The sequence below is a fragment of the Ctenopharyngodon idella genome, chromosome 23 (assembly GCF_019924925.1).
Source record: "Ctenopharyngodon idella isolate HZGC_01 chromosome 23, HZGC01, whole genome shotgun sequence".
NCBI lineage: Eukaryota > Metazoa > Chordata > Actinopteri > Cypriniformes > Xenocyprididae > Ctenopharyngodon > Ctenopharyngodon idella.
Window position 1 is genome coordinate 20,420,066 of NC_067242.1, and position 20,704 is coordinate 20,440,769.

Sequence of the window (20,704 nt, forward strand, 5' to 3'; positions counted from 1 at the left end):
AAAATATACTAAAAATTCTTCTTTAGTACTTCTTAAGATAATCTTAAGAACATTTAAGTGTACTCAACTGTGCTATTTTGAGACACCATGAATCTGAACTAAAATGTGCTTTTAACATACTATCTCTGTATTAAAAAAATGTATTTAGTTACCACTTGTAGTACACTTGAACCCATCTTTCATACACAAAGTGTACTAAAAGTGTGTACAGAAATGTGTTAAAAACACATTTTAGTTCATATTCATGGTGTCTCAAAAGAGCACAGCTAAGTACACTTAAATGTTCTTAAGATTATCTTAAGTACTAAGTAAGTAAGTTCTTAAAGGGTTAGTTCACCCAAAAATGAAAATTATATCATTAATTACTCACCCTCATGTCGTTCCACACCCGTAAGACCTTCATTGATCTTCAGAACACAAATTAAGATATTTTTGATCAAATCCGATGACTCAGTGAGGCTTCCATAGACAGCAATAACACTCCCTTTTTCAATGCCCAGAAAGCTACTAAAAACATATTTAAAACAGTTCATGTTACTACAGTGGTTCAACCTTAATATTATAAAGTGACGAGAATACTTTTTGGGTGCCAAAAACAACAAAATAGTGACTTTATTCCACAATATCCAGTGAATGGCAATTTCAAAACACTGCTTCATGAAGCTTCGATTCTTTATTACTATAGTAATATAAGCATCTTGATGCTTGAGATGCATAAAGCACACAAGAACAGGCATACAAAAGAAAGTTTGGTGATTGCTTTTGAGGCTGAATTCAAGAAAAATAATGTCAGACTATTTTTTAAACATTAATTGGGTTATTGGTGCCAACAATATTTAATTGATGGATCCTTAAATAAAAACAAATCAATTTTCAGTGGAAAATTAAACAGAAAGTAAGATTAACTTTCTATTAAATTGTCCTCTAAAAATGGATTTGTTTTTATTTAAGGAACGAGAGAGACAGAAGGGCTTTGTGCTTTTATGCCTCTGTTGGTTGCATAAGCGTGTACACAATTTAGCTCAACATATCATTGCAAGTTTATCTTCAGCATTGAGCTCCACAAAATCTTTAGCTCTAAAGATTCTTTTGTACATGATCTTTACGAATCATAGGTTTTGAATCAGTGATTCGGAGCGCATATCAAACTGCCAAAGTCACGTGAACTATTGAAGTTTCAAAACACTTATGACGTAACGAAGCCTCGTTTACTGAGATCATGTGATTTTGGCGCTCTGAACCACTGATTCGAAACAAATGATTCGTAAAGATTTGAAGCTTCATTAAGCAGTGTTTTGTAATCGCCCTTCACTGGATATTGTGGAATAAAGTCGCTATTTTGTTATTTTTGGTGCACAAAAAGTATTCTCGTCGCTTTATAATATTAAGGTTGAAACACTATAGCAATATGAACTGTTTTAAATATGTTTTTAGTAACTTTCTGGGCATTGAAAAAGGGAGTGTTATTGCTGTCTATGGAGGCCTCACTGAACCATCGGATTTGATCAAAAATATCTTAATTTGTGTTCTGAAGATCAACGAAGGTCTTACGGATGTGGGACGACATGAGGGTGAGTAATAAATGATATAATTTTCATTTTTGGGTGAACTAACCCTTTAAGTAAGAATTTTTAGTAAATTAAGTACAAAATTAGTGTGTGAAAATAGAGCACTTTTAAGTACATTATGGAAGTGTACTTTTTTCACCTGGGTTTATACATAAATTTAAGCAATGACTATGTTCATAGACATGTTCATATAATTTTACAAAAATTATAGACATACAAGTTGAAATACCTAAATGAAAACTTGCTATTGATTGCATTAGTGGCACGGTGTGCACAATTTCAGTATAATCCTGACAGAATTCTACAAAAGAAAGTAGATTGTTCAGTCCTCTGGCACGCCAAGGTCAGAGAAAGCTATGCACCCTTCAGAATCACCTGAACTGCGCTAGAGATGATTAAGAGAAATCTCCCATAATAAATATCAATCCTCCTCTCATTTATAAAAGGTTCTAGGTCTGCCATGGAAGATTTGATTCATTAGCCCTAATACTCCTGGAGACCTTCTTTCCATCACCATCAGAATAATAGTCACCTTTCATCCGCTGCTATTTTGACCCCTGGAGATTAATTTGACATTTATCAAATAATGTTTTAGGTTAGAAGAGTTAAACAAAAAAGGAAGGAAAAAATGCAAGACTTTTGTTTCTCACTGTAAATAATGATAGTGGTAACAATAAAATGTTATTTATTTAAATTAAAAAAAAAAAATATATATATATATATATATATATATATATATATATATATATTATAATTTGTATTATTTTTTAACATTACAATTTGATACTTCTGAATATTCTGATCAATATATTACTTTTTATCTATTAGTATTTTTGTATTTATTGTTTGTTTTCCAAAAAGCAGAGTAAGTAATTGTTACTTGTGCATAAAACTGTCTTCTGCAGTTTCAAAGCTGTTCACTGCACTGGCTTATGTAATAGAGTTATGGTACACCACAGGAAATGGAGCATTAGCATGTGGTTTTACATTGACCAGGAATCAATATTTGTAAAGGAAGATAAATTACATAAATGAGACTCTTAAGTAACTGATTTACCATTTAGAATTATGCAAAAGGAGCCAGAAATGTTAGAGATGTTTAATCATTTGAATTTGCTGCTTGTTCTGTAGCTGAGCCCTGAATTTATTTTGTTTGCGTATCACCACAATCTTGCAAAACATCTGAAGATGCAGGAGATTACAAAGGAATACAAGATAAAGAACATTATTACAGTACGTCAGGTGGCATGTCCATGTGACGAGTTACATATAACCAAATCCGTCTTTCATGGATTGGCAGACTTTAAAGAAGAAGAAAAAAGCAATCATTGCGAGAACAAAGAATTTGCCAGGACTGTCTTTAAAAAGGCATAGATCGATACTTTATCTTTTTTTTTTTTTTTTTTACTAGACTTAATAAAAGGCCATGATTTAACACAGCTTGTGGAAGGGTGACAAATGGTACATGTTGAATAAACTACTCTCAGCAGATAGGGTGCAGTGAGAGATACGTGGGTGAAGGGACGGCTGTTGTCTTTGACCTGCTCTGACTGGAAAAGCTCAGCCTGCAGTTGGTCAATACGGGCAGGAAGGTCTTCTCACGCTTGATCCTCCCACTCATTCATTTACTAAAGCCATTTACGGGCAGAGAGCTGTGTCACTTCATTCATGCTCATGTTTGATATTTATTGCATATGCCCGCTCATTCATTAAAGTCTGTTTTAACACAGGTAATCAAAGAAAATGGGATGCTATTTTTGGCCCGGTTTTATTTATAACCTTATTTTTATGGTTTCCGGTCCCACCTACTGCACACAAACAGAACACACACGGAAACTGACTCCTCTTATTGTAGCAAAAATTGATTGACTGCGTTTTTATGTTATCAAATTTTTCAGAGCTGTTCTAGGTCCAAGGAAATTGATCTTGATGCTTAAGATGCATAAAGCACACAAGAAAGGCGTGCAAAAGAAAGTTTGGTGATTGCTTTTGAGGCTGAATTCAAGAAAAATAATGTCAGACTATTTTTTAAACATTAATTGGGTTCTTGGTGCCAACAATATTTAATTGATGGATCCTTAAATAAAAACAAATCAATTTTTAGTGGAAAATTAAACAGAAAGTAAGATTAACTTTCTATTAAATTGTCCTCTAAAAATGGATTTGTTTTTATTTAAGGAAAGAGAGAGACAGAAGGGCTTTGTGCTTTTATGCCTCTGTTGGTTGCATAAGCGAGTACACAATTTAGCTCAACATATCATTGCAAGTTTATCTTTGAGCTCCACAAAATCTTTAGCTCTAAAGATTCTTTTGTACATGATCCAAGAATGTTAAACATTTTTTTTAAAAAATAACTTAAGCTTCTTTTTTTCTTTCTCTTGCAGATATTGGCCATCATATCCATTCTGTTCATCGTTCTTTCAACAGTTGCACTGTCCCTGAACACCTTGCCCGAACTCCAAGTGACAGACGAATTTGGCCAAGCCAATGACAATCCTCAACTCGCTCACGTTGAAGCCGTGTGTATCGCATGGTTTACAATGGAGTATCTCCTGCGCTTCCTGTCATCACCAAACAAGTGGAAATTCTTCAAAGGGCCACTAAATGTCATTGACTTGTTAGCTATATTACCCTACTATGTCACTATTTTTCTGACCGAGTCGAACAAAAGTGTGCTGCAGTTCCAGAACGTGAGGAGGGTGGTGCAGATATTTCGCATCATGAGAATATTGAGGATTCTGAAGTTGGCGAGACATTCGACAGGACTGCAGTCTCTTGGATTCACCCTCAGGCGCAGCTACAATGAGCTCGGCTTACTCATATTGTTCTTAGCCATGGGAATCATGATATTCTCAAGTTTGGTCTTCTTTGCAGAGAAGGATGAGGATGCAACCAAATTTACCAGCATACCAGCTTCGTTTTGGTGGGCTACAATCACTATGACGACAGTGGGCTATGGAGATATTTACCCCCAGACTCTACTTGGCAAAATAGTCGGTGGACTTTGCTGCATTGCTGGAGTGCTGGTCATTGCCTTACCCATCCCTATTATTGTGAATAACTTCTCCGAGTTCTACAAGGAACAGAAACGACAGGAGAAAGCCATCAAGAGAAGAGAGGCCTTAGAACGAGCCAAGAGGAACGGAAGCATTGTCTCAATGAACCTGAAAGATGCCTTCGCACGAAGTATGGAGTTAATGGATGTTGCTGTGGACAAAAATGACGATAAACAGCCAATGGACAACCACCTTTCTCCGAGTCGGTGGGGTATTCCACAGCGCACATCCTCGGATACCAGCCTCAGATCCTTTGACAAGAAGTTTCCCAACAGCGGCCCACACGAGTCACGGGAATACGTCAGAACGCCGAGTCCACAGCATCTGAACGCTCAGAAACTGGAGGAAATGTATAACCAGATGACAAAGACACAGTCCTTCTCGGATCTCAGCACAGCCAACGGCACACAACCTGCAGCCATGTCAAAACATGAGGTAGAGTTAGAGATGAAGGAAGTCCCAACTGCCAATGAACACCAACCCAAGGAAAGAGCCATCACGGATGTCAGAAGCATATCGAGCGTTGACAGCTTTGCAAGCTGCACTGCTGAATTTGGACAGGGTGAGAAGGCATCCACCCCTTCTTATACAGCAGAGCAGGTTCAGCAAAGGCAACCGAAAGTACCTCTGAACCTTCAACTTGGCCAGCTGACCCCCTCTGACATAAGTCCCGAGGAAAACTCTGGGACTGTCAACCAAGACACCGACCAGCAATCAGATGATGAGAACTTCAATGAGATGGTGGAGAACATCAGAAGCTCCATTCGTGGCACGAATCCAATGAAGACAAAAGGCCTCAAAGTCAACTTCATTGAAATGCCAGAGGATGCTCCTCTGACACCGCCCAACACTTCATCTCCACAGGATGTCAACAACAGTCTTCTGGAAGATGACTCCCCGGAGGGAGAGTGCTCTCCTCTCTGTTCGGATTCGGAGACACTGGGTAGTATCCCAGTAAAAGGCTTGGTTCTTTCTCCAAAGATGCTAGCTGGCGGATACCATCCTGGTGAGACGGTGCTGCTTCTGGGGAACCTAGATGAAGAGGAGTATGAGGAACAGAACCAATTGGAAGTGGCTTCCGCAGCCATCTCCTCACCCAAACTAGCAGCACAGAACTGCACTCAGGGTGTAGTCAGTGGTAATGGGGAGGAAAAGCCAGACTCCAACCAAACTGAACACAAGATAGAGAACCACATGTTTACGCCAGAGATCCATCTTATGCCAGGGGATGGCAATCACTCGCCATCTTGCGAAACCGGGATGTGACTGTGGCCTGACATTCGGACAGAATGGAGTGCACTGGAGGAGAAAAGGGCACGCGGATGTGGTCTGAATGATATTTTTGCATGGCATGAAAAGTCCCTTGTAATTGTGTTATTGTCAATAGCGCAAACAAGACTGCAGTTCTTGCAGCCGAGACCTGGAGAATGCGGGTGCAAACTAGAGGCTTGTTTAGAATGTATTTACCAAACAATGAGGACATCGTTGACCTACCTGTACATTTTACCTTTTCACTTCTTTTATTATTTTATAGAGACATACAGAACCATAGTGGGACAGATCTACAAGAGCATGCATATTAACAAAGCTGTTTTACGGTGCTTAGTTTGCTGAGAGCACTCCACGGTAAATATAGAGACTACCGCAATGACAATGCACATAGCCACAGAGGGCAAAGTAGATGTCAAAAGGGTTTTTTGTTAGCCTTTTTATGTTTTAAAGAGGGAATTTTCATCAAAGACTGTGAAAAGTGAGCTGCAAAGTAGCGACGTATTGAAACATATCATGACTTTCTGTAGAAAAGCAATGTGTACCTAATGCAGATGTGTTTTGTGTTAAGATTTAGGAATGGTCTATAATATCATATTTATTTGGGGATTTTATTTTAATTCTTTTTTTATTTTTGGTTTGGTACTTAAATTAGAAGCATCAAAATCTTTATTTATTGACCAGATAGATTGCTCCACTTTTTTTTCTTGATATCAGAGTTGCATATACACCTATAGTTGCCAAATAAGAATAGCAAACAGATAATATACAGTAGCTAGAAATGACATTTTGACATTTATGTATCGCGATAGCGATGCCTGGATAAAGTTAGATGTCAACTTCTCAAAAAAAAAAAGCTTAATGGCCTGCTTTTAAGTTCAAACACATATCACACAAACACATGGTTACAGCAGGTATGTATGTCTTAACTTATCTTTACATACTCAAATATACAATAGCACAAACAGTTGATTTAAGTAAAACTAGTCTACGTAGTGGAGTTAAAGTAATTTAACTATCAAATCATTAAATCCTCATTCTGGTCATTAAAACCTACAAATATTGTTCACATATTTCCCTTTTAAAACTAAAAACCTCAATCCTCTTGGTAATGCTATATTTACTTATCAAAAGGACCAAAACCCAAACTGTGTTTTCATTTACACACAGACATTAAACTTAATAATTTTTCACTTGACAAGAGTACAGTAGTGTAAATGGCACTATAGTTTTAATTTTTCACATGAGTTATTTCATTTTTATTCATATATCACCTTATCTTTTCCATTCAGATGCCTGACCTTTGAGTCATTTCTTACTAGAAACTCACATTTGTCTGGTTTTACTGAGTATTAAGAAATATTTATTTCTCTTTTGAGTTATGTATTATCATCTGGCTGAGTTTTGTTTTTGTTTTTTTTTCCCTGTCACCTGAGAGAATATCCATTTTATGTTGCCTTTATTCCAAGATTGCTGGAAGTATATGTATAATACTTGCTTTGGCATGGCAGTTGGCTGATTGTTCAAAATGTACATTGTGTTTGGAGAAATCTGAATGGGCCGAATGAAGATCGTGAAAGACAAGGAGGAGGAACTCAAGACTTCAGCTGGCTCTCGCAGTTACGCTATGGTGGAAAGTGCAATACAGCATACTGCAATCTATGCAGGCCAAGAATTGTGGCACTTTATTTACAGTCTAATGGATTTGTAAGTGTACAGGCAGAGACTTCAATTGTATTTTTCAGATGATATATCTTTAATATTTAAAATATCAGTGTTACCACTCAAAAAAGATTTGACGTTTTACAAAAACACCGCGTGGCTGTCAGAATCACTCCGGTTATACTCTTCAAAAAAGATTCTCTTGACAAAATCGACCAGGAGGGTCTTTTATAAATGTCTACAAACAGGTTTATTTGAAATCTGAAAAACAAACTTGTGAAATGATTTAATGGGCTCATAAAAGGTATTTTATGTTTTATTAATTAATGCTGACAGTGGTTCTATTTTTTCTAAACCAAAATTCTGCACGACCACAATTTCCTGCCATATGGTGGTTAAAATGACACGTGCCTGTTCATAAACATTTATGAGAAGGCTACAAATGAGTTGGCTTTGTTCATATAGCACTGTACAGAAAATTATACTTTTTATAGGGGAAAAAAATCAGGTCTTTAAGTAATAGATATGCGTAATATTAAGTTCTCAGGTTTTCTACGACACTAATCTTCTGATATGGTGGATGTCTATGTTTTCCTCATTTAAAGAAAGCATCATCTTGTTTCTTTTGTTGTCATTGTTTTTTTTTAAAAGAATGTCGTCACATGCCTGTTTTGATTTTGACAGACTGTTGAATAATGGCCCATCTCATGCATTCCCACAGGATGGTCAGCTTCCCTGCTGTGCTTTATATGCCTCATATACAATGGCCCCAAAAAATATTTGGACACAATGTATGATATTTATTTTATTACAAAATATCAAATTACGTGGCATTATTTTAAAGATATATAGCACAAGCACACTTTTAAAGCAAAACATTTTTACAAAAAGTTAGGTTTCAAGATTAGGACAGATGATTTTGGACACTTTCTGGTTGTCAAATGTTAATGTACAGTATATACTGGTAGGAAATAGTACTCAAAAATGACTCAATCACTTTGACAAATGAAGAAAAGTTGAGAAAAGCATTATGCAAATGCTACTTGGTGTGATATTTTGTATCAAATGCAATGACATTCACACAAGTGTCCAAATATTTTGCGGCGATACTGTATATAAATATCGAGGGTACAGTCACTGATGAATAAAGTTTTATTACCAATTTTGTGCCTGGCTAGCACTGCCTGTAGGCACCTCTGTTATAGTAAATGAATAGACTTTGTTTTCAGAGAAAGATATTTTACAATTTCCTTAGTACCGTATAGACAGCAACAACTGCTTAAAAGGAATAGCTCAACAAAAAAAAAAGGTAAATTCTGTTATTTATTCACCCCCATGTCTTTCCAAATGTGTGACTTTATTTCTTCTGTGGAACGTAAAAGACATTTTGTCCTTAAAATGAAAGTCAATGGGGTTCACTTTTGTTTTGGACCCCATTGACTTTCATTATATAGACCAAAACAGTTTTATATCTTCTTTTGTGTTCCACAGAAAGAAAGAAAAAAACATCAGGGTGATTAAATGAACGTTTTTGGATGAACTATCCCTTTAAAGACATTGGATACCATAAACACAAGCAAGATGAAATGCTAGCTCATATCATATAAGTGCTTGCATATGCTTAGAAATCCAATTTCAGAGCCTTGATCATCTGAACAGCTCATTAGATGTTATTTATAGCTAGTTTGTTGGTATCCCAATATACTATTTTTATCTGTCAACGGCAGACTCTCATTTCATGATTACAGATCAGATTCATAAATTGCACAAATAAAAGTTTCACACCATTTACCACCCGAATAAAGGCAAATGAGTGGGGCTCAAAGTCGGTACTGTTAAACTCTTTTGTTTTCTTCATAACTCCAGGCAATCAACTGCTTTTTTACCTGTAGCATGTCATCATATGACTATAGAAGCATCTCCCATGAGCCTTTATGGGAGCAGTAGATGCAAAGGGATTTGTGTATGTGTGACTTTGCTCATGTGTAAATGGTAAAATGAACTCTAACAGCTGATGGACTGTGAACAAGCATGTTTCTCATTACATGATCATGTGTGATATATTGTCATGGTAAGCGTGTGTTTTATTTTATTTATTTTTTGTTTTTTTGTTTGAAAGCGAGGTTAAATATGAATGTGTCATCCATGTGTCATAGCCTGTTCTCCCATGCATAATTGCTACATTGTATTTCTTCCTCTCACTTCTTCTGCCTCTTTTCTGTTTTTGTTTGTTTAAATGTTATCTTGTATCTTAATGTCCGTAGACACCTTTACACTGCAGACTGTTTCTGCACATATCAGCATCTTTGAATGCATGTAGTAGTCTGTACAATTATGTGATCACTGAACACTTTGTCATGGTACATGTATGTCAACATTTCTGTAAAATAAACCGCATTGTCTATGTTAAGTCTACTAGCATATGCAGGATATCAAATAAATGTGTAAATAACTCACTTGTGTTCTGCACCTTCCATCTCCTGTCTTTATTCAAGCCTTTTCCTCTTCATAGTACAGAAACACTGCAAACGTATGCAAAAAAATTACATGGCTTAACATGTACAACATGGAACATTCAAAACATTGTGGTAGTATGCATGAAAAAATGGATCGGTTTCCACAAAAATATTAAGCAGCACAACTGTTTTCAACATTGATAATAATATGAAATGTTTCTTGTGCAGCAAATCAGCATATTAGAATGATTTCTGAAGGATCATGCGACACTGAAGACTGGAGTGTTGATGCTGAAAATTCAGCTTTGCCATCACAGGAATAAATTACATTTTAAAATATGTTAAAATAGAAAAAACTTATTTTAAATTGTATTAATAATGTTACAGTTTTTACTGGATTTTGATCAAATAAATGCAGCTTTGGTGAGACTTTATTTAAAAACACCTTACCGACCCCAAACATTTGAACAGAACTGTACCTGCGTCTCTTTAAATGCCTCTTCTGTCCTTGCTCTTGGGTTTATTTTCTGTAGGATGTAGGAAAAACAAAAAAACAGTAAACATGTTTACATGATTGACATGTAATCGAACATAATATCTTGTGAGGTTTCACAGCCTGAGACAAAATCATGAAATGTTTTTCTTGTTCAATAACTTCGTCAATCCAAAATTAATAGAAAATAGGTGGTATCATGAATGACAAACTAGCTCCTTGCCTATCAAACACGGCCTATATTCCACTCTATTGTAGGAAAAGGCCCAAAGAGTAGAATTATTTTTTTTATAAATACTATAAATATTTATAAATAGAAAATTATTTATTCTTAATATAATTTGCATGTTCTAAACATCATTTCGACCTTATTAAACAATTCTCTACACAAGTTTTGAAGCAATTACATTAAGTACTTTGCTTTTGTGCAAATGTATTCTAAGGCTTTTATCAAAATATAACGAAATTTGGCATAATTATAGAAGCAAATTCCACACACAGCTGTACTGCTTTAGTCATCTAATGCCAGGGTTCACGATTCAACGTGTTCATGAGGTTGAACTAGTCTGACACCTAGTGTTGGTTTATTTGCTACACATGTTTTTCTTTCAGTCTTTCAGAGAGTGAACAGAGAAATATCATTTCCAAATACTTAAGGAGTGAAGGGAATGACTTGATCACTTGTTAGTCTACATGTACTTGGTGGTGTTTCCTCCAACATCACTGTCAATTAATTGAAGGATTTTAAAAATGTATTAGGCATTAAAGGGATAGTTCAACCAAAAATGAAAATTATATCATTTACCCACCCATTGTTCCAAACCTGTATGAGTTTCTTTCTTCTGTTAAACACAGAAGAAGATATTATGAAGAATGTTGGTAACCAGATGGTTGACGGTGGCCACTGACTTCCATAGTACTTTTTTTCTCCTACTATGGAAGTCAATGGCTACTGTCAATAGTCTGGTTACCACCATTCTTCACAAGAAAGAAACTCATACAGGTTTGGAACTACATAAGGATGTATAAATGATGACAGAATTTTCATTTTTTGGTGAACTAACCCTTTAAGGTTCTTCTTTTAATTTAGTTTATATATTTGTTGATTTGAGTATGTACAGTATATAAATTGTATCCAGGTACGTGTATTGAGAGCTCTCAATGAAAATGCTTATGTTGTCATTTAAGGAAATATAATTTTATTAATTATTAATTGATTATTTACACAAGGATAAGACAATTAACATCACTGACATTATTATATGTATATAATTAACATGATATGATGGAAATAAGTAGCTAAACCTGGCCACTCAGTGAGGGATTGACTGTTAACTTGCATGATGGTCAATAAAAAGTTGATCATACCAATTTTTGTAATTTTATCAAACAGGATGTAATATTGAATATTCAGACAAACTAGCTAACACAGCACATCACAGAAATCATCATATCCGTTGCTAATTGGCTACTTACTGATGTTTGTGCTAACGTTAGTTCTCCCACCAAAATGATTATGATTCGTCTCATGGTGGAAGTTAGTGCATATTATGCCTAGATGGGGACACGGCAAAAATCAAAGCAAAGTGCTATAAAATTCACCTTAGAGTTCACTTAGTTGTGATATTGTGAGAAAAGAAAACTGTTATTCAATACCTAAGATTCGTTATAATTGTTTCTTCCCCGCCGGAAGGGGGCGCTGTGACCAGAGCTTCTGATAAACTCCGCCCGCACAACAAAGTTGGCGGGAATGTTTGTTATCCTTGCATAAACATGAATATGGAGTGCGCGTCACAAGAGATATCGAGCTCAAATGAAAACACGAATTTAGTTGGAGTCGAAAGTGTTGTTCAATCATGGATGATCGACTATTATTTCGCGACACTATGTCGGCACTTCAAAGCAAGATCTGCGCCGGAGTTTCATAAAGCTTTAAAAATATTTGAAGGTAATGTGTTTTCATCCTTTTCATAAGGATTTTTAATGTGTAATGCTAACTTCGATGCTTTTATTGTTTAATGTTACTTGTATTAGATATATCGTTCGTATTATACTAATGATATCTCTAATACAAGTAAACAATAAAAGCGTATTGCATTCTCATATGTTGGTGAATTGTGTTTTCCGCAGCATTGGTGGATGAGCTCGAGTCCTGTTCCCACAGGTCAGATCATCCTTCTCAGAGAACGATCTGCTGTTTGCTTGCCAGAGTGATAGACGGGGAAAACCTGGGTAATGTTGTCAACATAATTAATTAGCAATGTATACTTACATGTGCCAGAAAATATTATACTTTGGTTTAAATGTTTCTGTACAAAAAAAAAAAAAATGCTAGGCTTCACAGTCATTTGCAATCCTGGAAAATCATAGAAATTTGACTGATTTTTAAAATCCTTTTTGTCTAGAGCAGGGTTTTCAATAAAAAAAAAATAATAAAATATATATATATATATATATATATATATATGTATAATATAATATACACACGCACATATATATTTGTAAACTAAATATGAAAATATTTAGTTTCTGTTGCGTTATTACTTTTTTCTACTCACTATAATACTGTAATAATACAAATTTGATTAAACAATACATTTTCTTATTTATATATGGGGGGAAAAAAATAACGTGCATAGTTTTGTGTCCAAGTGCATTATTTCCTTTTAAAATAATTTGATAAATGCATGACATGTATCACTTTATTCTATAAAACCTATTTAGTTTAAATGATTTTAATGTAATGAATACATTATTTTGTTTTTTTATCTTAACTCCCCAAAATGTCAGGTGGTGCAACTGTCCAAACAAATTAACTTAAAAAAAATTAGAAACTTTGAAATTAAAATGATGTCTTAAAATAAAAATAAAAAACTATGGCATTTCAGGTTTGAAACCTTTCATATAAACAAATTTTATAAATATCAGTAGTTTTAAAGGATTAGTTCACTTTCAAATGAAAATTACCCCAAGCTTTACTCACCCTCAAGCCATCCTAGGTGTATATGCCTTTCTTCTTTCTGATGAACACAATCTGAACACAAATATTAATAAATATCCTGACACATCCGAGCTTTATAATGGCAGTGAGCGATACAAAGGAGTATGAGCAGAAGAAAGTGCTTCCATCCATCATAAATGTACTCCACATGGCTCCGGGGGTGGTTAATAAAGGCCTTCTGAAGCGAAGCGATGTATTTGCGTAAAAAAAAAATCCATATTTAACAAGTTATGAAGTAAAATATCTAGCTTCCGCCTGACCGCCTTCCGTATTCAACGTACGAAAAAAGTGTAAAACTCTTGCAGTTCAAAAAGCTTACGCTACATCCTACGCCTTCCCTATTCAACTTACGGAACTGACAGGACGCCAGTTTACACTTTCTTTGTAACTTGAATACAGAAGGCAGTCTGGTGGAAGCTTAATATTTTACTTCACAACTTCTTAAATATGGATTTTTTTTTTTTTTTTTTACACGTTATGATGGATGGAAGCACTTTCTTCAGCTCATACTGGTGGCCCCTGTTCACTGCTATTAAAAAGCTTGAATGCGTCAGGATATTTATTAATATTTCTCCAATTGTGTTCATCAGAAAGAATAAAGTCATATACACCTAGGATGGCTTGAGGGTGATTAAAACTTGGGGTAATTTTCATTTGAAAGTGAACTAATCCTTTAAAACTGTTGGAGTGGCACAACTGGCTCTTTTATTATGTATTAACAAGGTAATAACAGTGAACATAATGCTTCATCCAGAGGACCCCAACTGATCCTTTTGGCAGAGTGAAAATTTGTAGATCTGTCAAATACTGGTAAAAACTACTAATTTCAAGTATGAGTAGGTTGGTACACTTTCCATGTCAGGTGGAACTACTAACTACAGTATATATACATAATATTTGGTTGTACCACCTGACATAAAAATGAATTTAAACACTTTGAAATGTTATTTAACTACCTTCATGTGTGGTGTTGTGTTTTTAAGATGTCCGTTATGATCGCAATGCTCACATCACTCCCTTGATGTCAGCTCTGCCGATTTGGGAGTCATTAAAGGAAGCATCCGATACAGCTTTACACACTAAGATCAAGACGCTACTGATTGTTCAGGTACGTATGCTTGAGAGTGACAGTTGTTTAACATTGTAGGGTTTCAATAAGTTAAAGTCAACTTGAAACACAAGTTGTGATCATCTTTTCTTCACTATTGTGACCTTTATATCAGAGTGGGACGGATTCTTAAACAAGAAAAATGTAGTGCGTGACTTGATTTTGTCCACAGACTGTTTTTAAAAAAAAAAAAAAAAAAAAAAAAGATGATCAGCGCGTCTTCACTTCCTTCCACTAGGAATCCTATTACAAACTCAAAATTCCTTTGTTTTGCATTATTTATGGTTGCTCAAATCTATCAAACCGAGAAACCACAATGAGCTTTTATCATTTATGTAACTTATATCGTTTTTCAACTTTAAAAGTTGTTACCTTCTATAGCGTTTTGCGTCTGCCAATACTGAAATGAATATGGATACCTGCTTACCTTATTTGTTTTTGACTTGGTTAAATAATCACATTCTTCATCGTATCGTTTGCAGGGAAGAGAAGATATTTTATCCCATTGCATGATTATTTGGTGTTTTCACTTCAGTTTTGTAGAATTCCGTTTACAATGTTGAACTGGTTACCATGAAATCAGTGTCACGCGCTGGGCACGTGCTGCTGCTTCAGCCATCATATGGTAGAAAATGTCCAAATTAAAAAAAAATGTTCAAGCTGACAGGAGTCGATGAAGCGCGCTTCTGTTGCAATTCTCGATTCAGCACAAATGACCTACAATGGCGACATTTTTTACAGTCACAACAGAAAATCAAAAATACTGCCCTTAACTTCACTAGTAGAAAGACAACGCGATATAAACAAACCCAGACTAGAACTGAACACCGCGTGACGGCAGCTTCACATTCTCTATATCTACCTCCTCGATGGCAGTCAAGTCTTTCAATTCAGTAGAAAAATCGTTCCTCTTTATAACATAAGGTTCACGTCCAAAATATGTTGTAGTTTTCTGTTTATACCTTTCTAAACCAGCACAGTACGGACTTTTCCCCATCTCTTCCATTCTAATTTTCACTGCTTGCCCTCCACGTTAATTTCGCGCGTCACCAGAACCACATGATTGCAAACAACCTATTGATTGAATTCATGTTAAAAATAATGATGTTCACAGATACATTTTTTTATAATTAATTATACTGCAATATTTCATAAAAAAAAAAAAGAAGAAGAATTGTCCATTTTGATTTCATGCTGACTTGAAGTAATAAGTGAGTGTTTTTATTGTGTGTCCAAGTCTGTTGCTGTGTGTGTGAAGAAAGGGAATTCACAGTTGGCAAAGGAAACCCTGCAGTGGCTGGAAAAAGAGACTGAAATACCAGAGGTGTGCATTCACCTTTTACAGTTTAACATGCTTTTCCTTACAATACAGCAAATTAACATCATTTTATGTCTGTCTTAGAAACTACAAGGAAAGCTTACCACCATTGTGAGTAAGAAAGATGCATATGATCAGCTTCTGATGAACCTCACTTTCGACCAGCTGTTGGAGAGCATTGACGTGTTCCTCGACACATTCAGTCTGGAAAGATCCTCCGTTTTCTTAATCGAAGTATGTGGCCTTTTTTGTTATGCATACAAAAAACTGATCCACTTTAAGATAAACTGTCTGTGATTTGTGTGCTACATCCTGTGGGAAAGAGACTCCCACCGTTAATGGGCTTCATTGACTGGTTTCAATGTGGTTACCGTATATACTGGGAATTTGCCTAATGATCTCTTAGAATTGTGGTGTTTTCATGGAGGTATTGAAATGTTGCTATTAGCTTCACCCGCAATATCCACCTAAGAAAAGTAGAGATTTGGTGGCAACACATTGAATATACAGTCATGTTGCTGCTAATGAGTTACTTTGACTGTGATTTATAGGCGGTGTATTTTGCTGCTTTACAAGAAATTAGAAATTTCAAGAAATGTGAATTTTCATCACCAGTTTTTTTTTTTTTTTTTTTTTTTTTTTTTTTCCCTGTGTGTGTTTGTTTTAGGCAGCATCAAAAGTAGTTCAAGCGCGTCATGAGAGACCAGAAAAAACCTTATCTGAACAGGACAGAAGCGAAAGGACGCCATCCAGCCCAGAGTCAATTCAGTCAGAAGAGTAAAATCATCTCTCTCATCTATGATTAGAATAACATAATTTTATTTATTCTGTGTAAATATGAAATAAAGTTTTCTAAAATAACTTAATTCTGGTCATTTATATATTTACTAAAGCTTTTTGTTCTAAAGTAAAATCTTTAGAGACTTTTGTGGATTTATTTAATGTGCATTTCAACTGAAATTGTATGTTTAGTTATGGTTTGATTTATTTGGTGCTGGTGTTTCCATACAGAAATGAGAAACAGGTGGATCCACTGGTGCAAAATATGAGGTGAGGGCCTTGAAAGTTATTTCAACAGCAGCATACATTGTTACAGTATATGAACTTTAAAGGCCTGTTCACACCAAGGACTATAACAATAAAGATATAGATCTATAAATCATTCTAAATATATAAGAGTAGTAGAGTCAATGCCACAACTATAACGGCATAGAGAAACAATATTGTTGGAATCACTTTCAGAACAATGTTTTTTTTTTTTTTTAGCTGATGAACAATAAAAACAATGACAGCCTTTCAGCTGTAAAAAGCTCAAGCATTTAAAGTGGCAGATGACAAAACTGCAGCGCACGCTTAAAATAAATGGAGCGTTATTGTCCGCTTGTTCAGATGCTAATATAGTTATTGTTGCATTTATAGTTATCGTTCTTGGTGTGAATGGACCTTAAGAGTCACCATAATGACGCAGTTATTGGTTAATTGTCTGATCGCGGTTATACAATCTAATCACAATTATTTGAGATAAATAAATAGTTGTGAAGTTTAAATTTTCAATCAGGTTTTGCCATCCAAATAAGTGAAATTACATTGTGGTTATATAATATTATATTATACACATTATTAATTTTCACAGCATTTAAGTAAATCATATAGGCCTATTTTTATTATCAATTTTAATATTATTATTATATGTACAATTCCAAGGGAAAAAAATGGCTTACACTGTGAGTGACATAAAACAACAGAAAAAAACGTGCATTGCAACTATTTGTATGACAAATGTAAGACAGTGAATTTTCAAGTGGAGCTGGCATCAAGGATGTCACCTTATTTTCTATCATTCCTACCAAATTGTTGCTTTTATACTAATTGCTTTAATAATTGAAAACAAATTAAAAACATAAAATTAAAAATTCTGTATGTCTCACAGGCACAAAAGGAAACTTCTTTCCACACAAACGAATGACCTGTGGAAACCAGAAACTGCAAAGAAAGAGCGAACCACATGCAAGAGAACCTCCATTTGCAGTAAGTTCTCAACCAAGAGATTTTCTTTGTGGTTTGATGTATATTGTTTTACTGAATTATTTTGTACTTCTGTATGTTGTTAAAGGAGTGGTTAACCAAACATTTGCTCGCTCTCATATTGTTCCAAACCTACTTTATTTTTCCATGAGAAAAATACATAGAACTTAACATACTGTAGATCTTTTAAATGCAGCGGTTCATGTTCACCATTTTCACACATAATCATATGTTCTGGTCTTTATAACATCCAAAATCATTGGTTTTCATGTCTCAAAAAACATCATGATGATTTACAAATGCACATTTCTTCAAATTCTCTTTTTGTGTTCCATGGAAATAACATTATGCGGGTTTGGAACAACTCATTCCGATTATAAATCTCTAATCATTAATACATTCTCGATCTCATTTTATTCACACAGAGGTTTCTAGGAGAAGTAGTAGCCCTTCGGAATTACAAAGCAATGTTAGTGTGATGAGCAAAATCAGGAGGGTGAGTTACTCTGAAGGTGGACATCTTCACTCCGTGTGTGTGTGTGTGTGTGTGTGTGTGTGTGTGTGTACACTTGTACAGTTATCTTTGTGAGAAATTTTAGTAGGGCTGGACGATTAAAGGAACACTCCACTTTTTTTGAAAATAGGCTCATTTTCCAGCTCCCCTAGAGTTAAACAGTTGAGTTTTACCGTTTTCGAATCCATTCAGCCGATCTCCGGGTCTGGCGGTACCACTTTTAGCATAGCTTAGCATAGTTCATTGAATCTGATTAGACTGTTAGCATCTCGTTAAAAAATGACCAAAGAGTTTCAATATTTTTCCTATTTAAAACTTGACTCTTCTGTAGGAAAATTAAAAGTTGCGATTTTCTAGACCGATATGACTAGGAACTATACTGTCATTCCGGCGTAATGATCAAGGAACTTTGCTGCCGTACCATGGGTTCAAAAAAAGTGGAGTGTTCCTTTAATCGAAAAGTAATCGAAACCGAAATTCAGAACCTCTAACCTACGTAATTTTCCCATGTCGGTTATTTCCGTTTTTTTAATCCTGTTAACACTTCCCCCTTAAAAACATACTACCGCGTGTGTAGCCACGTGACTCCGCCCTGTCCAGTCAACACGCAGGTGAACGCCGAGTCAACACACGGAGACGGCATGCACGCAAGCGAGCCTTGCGTCTTCACTAAACTGTGTCAGTTATATGTGTTTTAAGGTTTGCCAGTTTGGACATTCAAGCGATTTTAGACAATAAGATGTGCATTATTATATCGAGCTACTGTGCTCGCGCAGCTGCATTGTGGCACAAACAGTAGCTGCGCAAAACGTGAAGATCGCGCGCACAGAGAGGAACGCAGAAACTAGTTGTCAGCGCTGTCCTGTGATTTATCACTAAAGTAGCTTAGAAACTCCACTTATTATAGCATATTTTCTACTTTTGAAGGAACTATTTACAACCCACAGCTTCACAATTAATAGAGAGACTTTATGACTAATTCACAACCGCAATCGCTCTCATTATGTACTGGTACTGTGCTAGTTTATCTCTATCTGATTTACAATGAACAGAAATCTGTAAGAAATGTTACAAACCATAGATAAAATAGCTGCTGAAAGTGAGCTATGATGTCAGATCACTCTTTCAATAGGAAAAAATATCCCACCTTTAATAGTCAAGCATATTTACAGCACAAACCTTTTTAAGTGAACTATGAGGGCAAAAAAAGAAAAACAAAACAAAATAATCGTTCATTAATCGTAATCGAGCTAAAATATTCAGTTAATCGAGGTTTTGATTTTAGGCCATAATTTTTCAGCCCTATGTTTTAGACCATCGGAGTGAGGACAATGCGAATAAAATGAAGTTAGTTTTTTGTTGTTGTTTAAAAGCAGAGGCTCTGTTCTCTTTTTTTTTTTTTTTTTTTTTTTTTTTTTTTTTTTATATATATATTGCATGTTGCAGATTTTCATACAACAAAATATTCTGGGGGCCATGAACTTGTGAAAATGATCAAAAATGCTACCGCTGGCAACTTTATTTAAAAAAAAAAAAAAAAAAAAACGGGCTGGGAAAGAGTTATGGTTAGGGTTAGGTACTTGTGATGGTTAGGGTGAGGGACTAGAGATTGCATTATACCAATGAATGTCCTAACAAAGATAGTCTTACAAACACATGCATTTTAACATATAAAAAGCATCGATGTTTGTTCCTTTCAGAAGTGGACTGTGGAAGAAGATAGGAAGCTGAAAGCAGGTGTGAGGAAGCATGGAGAAGGTAACTGGAGAATGATCCTGAATGACTATGAGTTTAACAACCGCACCGGTGTTAATCTTAAGGATAGATGGAGAACCCTGAAGAGTAAGGGAGAGGACTTCTGAGCTGCTGCTGCCTTTATTTTATTTATTTTTTTATTGTATTTTAGGACCTTTAGACTTTAAAGTTTTCATTTTTTGACCTGTGCTGATTTCAAATTCAGCAGTGCCTTTCTTTTGTAAATTAAAAGTTCAAAAATACCATTTGGCAGAACAGTATTGCTAATGAGTTGTATAATAACTTTCAAAGTGTCCTGTTGCTGTTTGTTTGACCTGTAAGGCCAACATTTGTCCAGTAGAGGATGCAAGTGAGACATATGAAAGCTTTGTTTGCCTTTAATTCTGTTCCTGGATTTATTTTACAGAAAGAAAAAAAAAAGTTTATTTGAAAAAATACTGTACAAAAAAAAACTAAAGAGCTTTTATTAAATGTGTGTA

General features: G+C 35.3%; 2 protein-coding genes and 1 long non-coding RNA gene across 3 annotated transcripts in view; 2 read left to right on the top strand and 1 right to left on the bottom strand.

The window, feature by feature from the left end:
- Positions 1-10,024, top strand: part of kcnb2b (potassium voltage-gated channel subfamily B member 2b) — a 124,499-nt gene extending 114,475 nt beyond the window's left edge. Inside the window, exon 3 of the mRNA XM_051882787.1 lies at positions 3,953-10,024. Coding sequence (XP_051738747.1) covers positions 3,953-5,890 — 1,938 coding nt within the window. The 3' untranslated portion in view covers positions 5,891-10,024. The remainder of the gene's footprint in view (positions 1-3,952) is intronic.
- LOC127506400 (uncharacterized) overlaps positions 1-10,638 on the bottom strand; it is a 48,546-nt gene extending 37,908 nt beyond the window's left edge. Inside the window, exons 1-2 of the long non-coding RNA XR_007927972.1 lie at positions 10,491-10,638; positions 10,013-10,077 (exon numbers count right to left, since the gene is read on the bottom strand). This is a non-coding gene — a long non-coding RNA (uncharacterized LOC127506400). The remainder of the gene's footprint in view (positions 1-10,012; positions 10,078-10,490) is intronic.
- Positions 10,639-12,201: 1,563 nt separating this feature from the next.
- On the top strand, positions 12,202-20,696 carry terf1 (telomeric repeat binding factor (NIMA-interacting) 1). Its single transcript, XM_051882836.1, has 10 exons — positions 12,202-12,452; positions 12,635-12,736; positions 14,489-14,613; positions 15,851-15,937; positions 16,016-16,165; positions 16,599-16,699; positions 16,943-16,981; positions 17,862-17,959; positions 18,382-18,452; positions 20,171-20,696. The coding sequence occupies exons 1-10, from the start codon at positions 12,278-12,280 to the stop codon at positions 20,330-20,332; spliced, it is 1,110 nt and encodes a 369-aa protein (XP_051738796.1). The 5' UTR covers positions 12,202-12,277; the 3' UTR covers positions 20,333-20,696.
- The last annotated feature ends 8 nt before the right edge of the window (positions 20,697-20,704 follow it).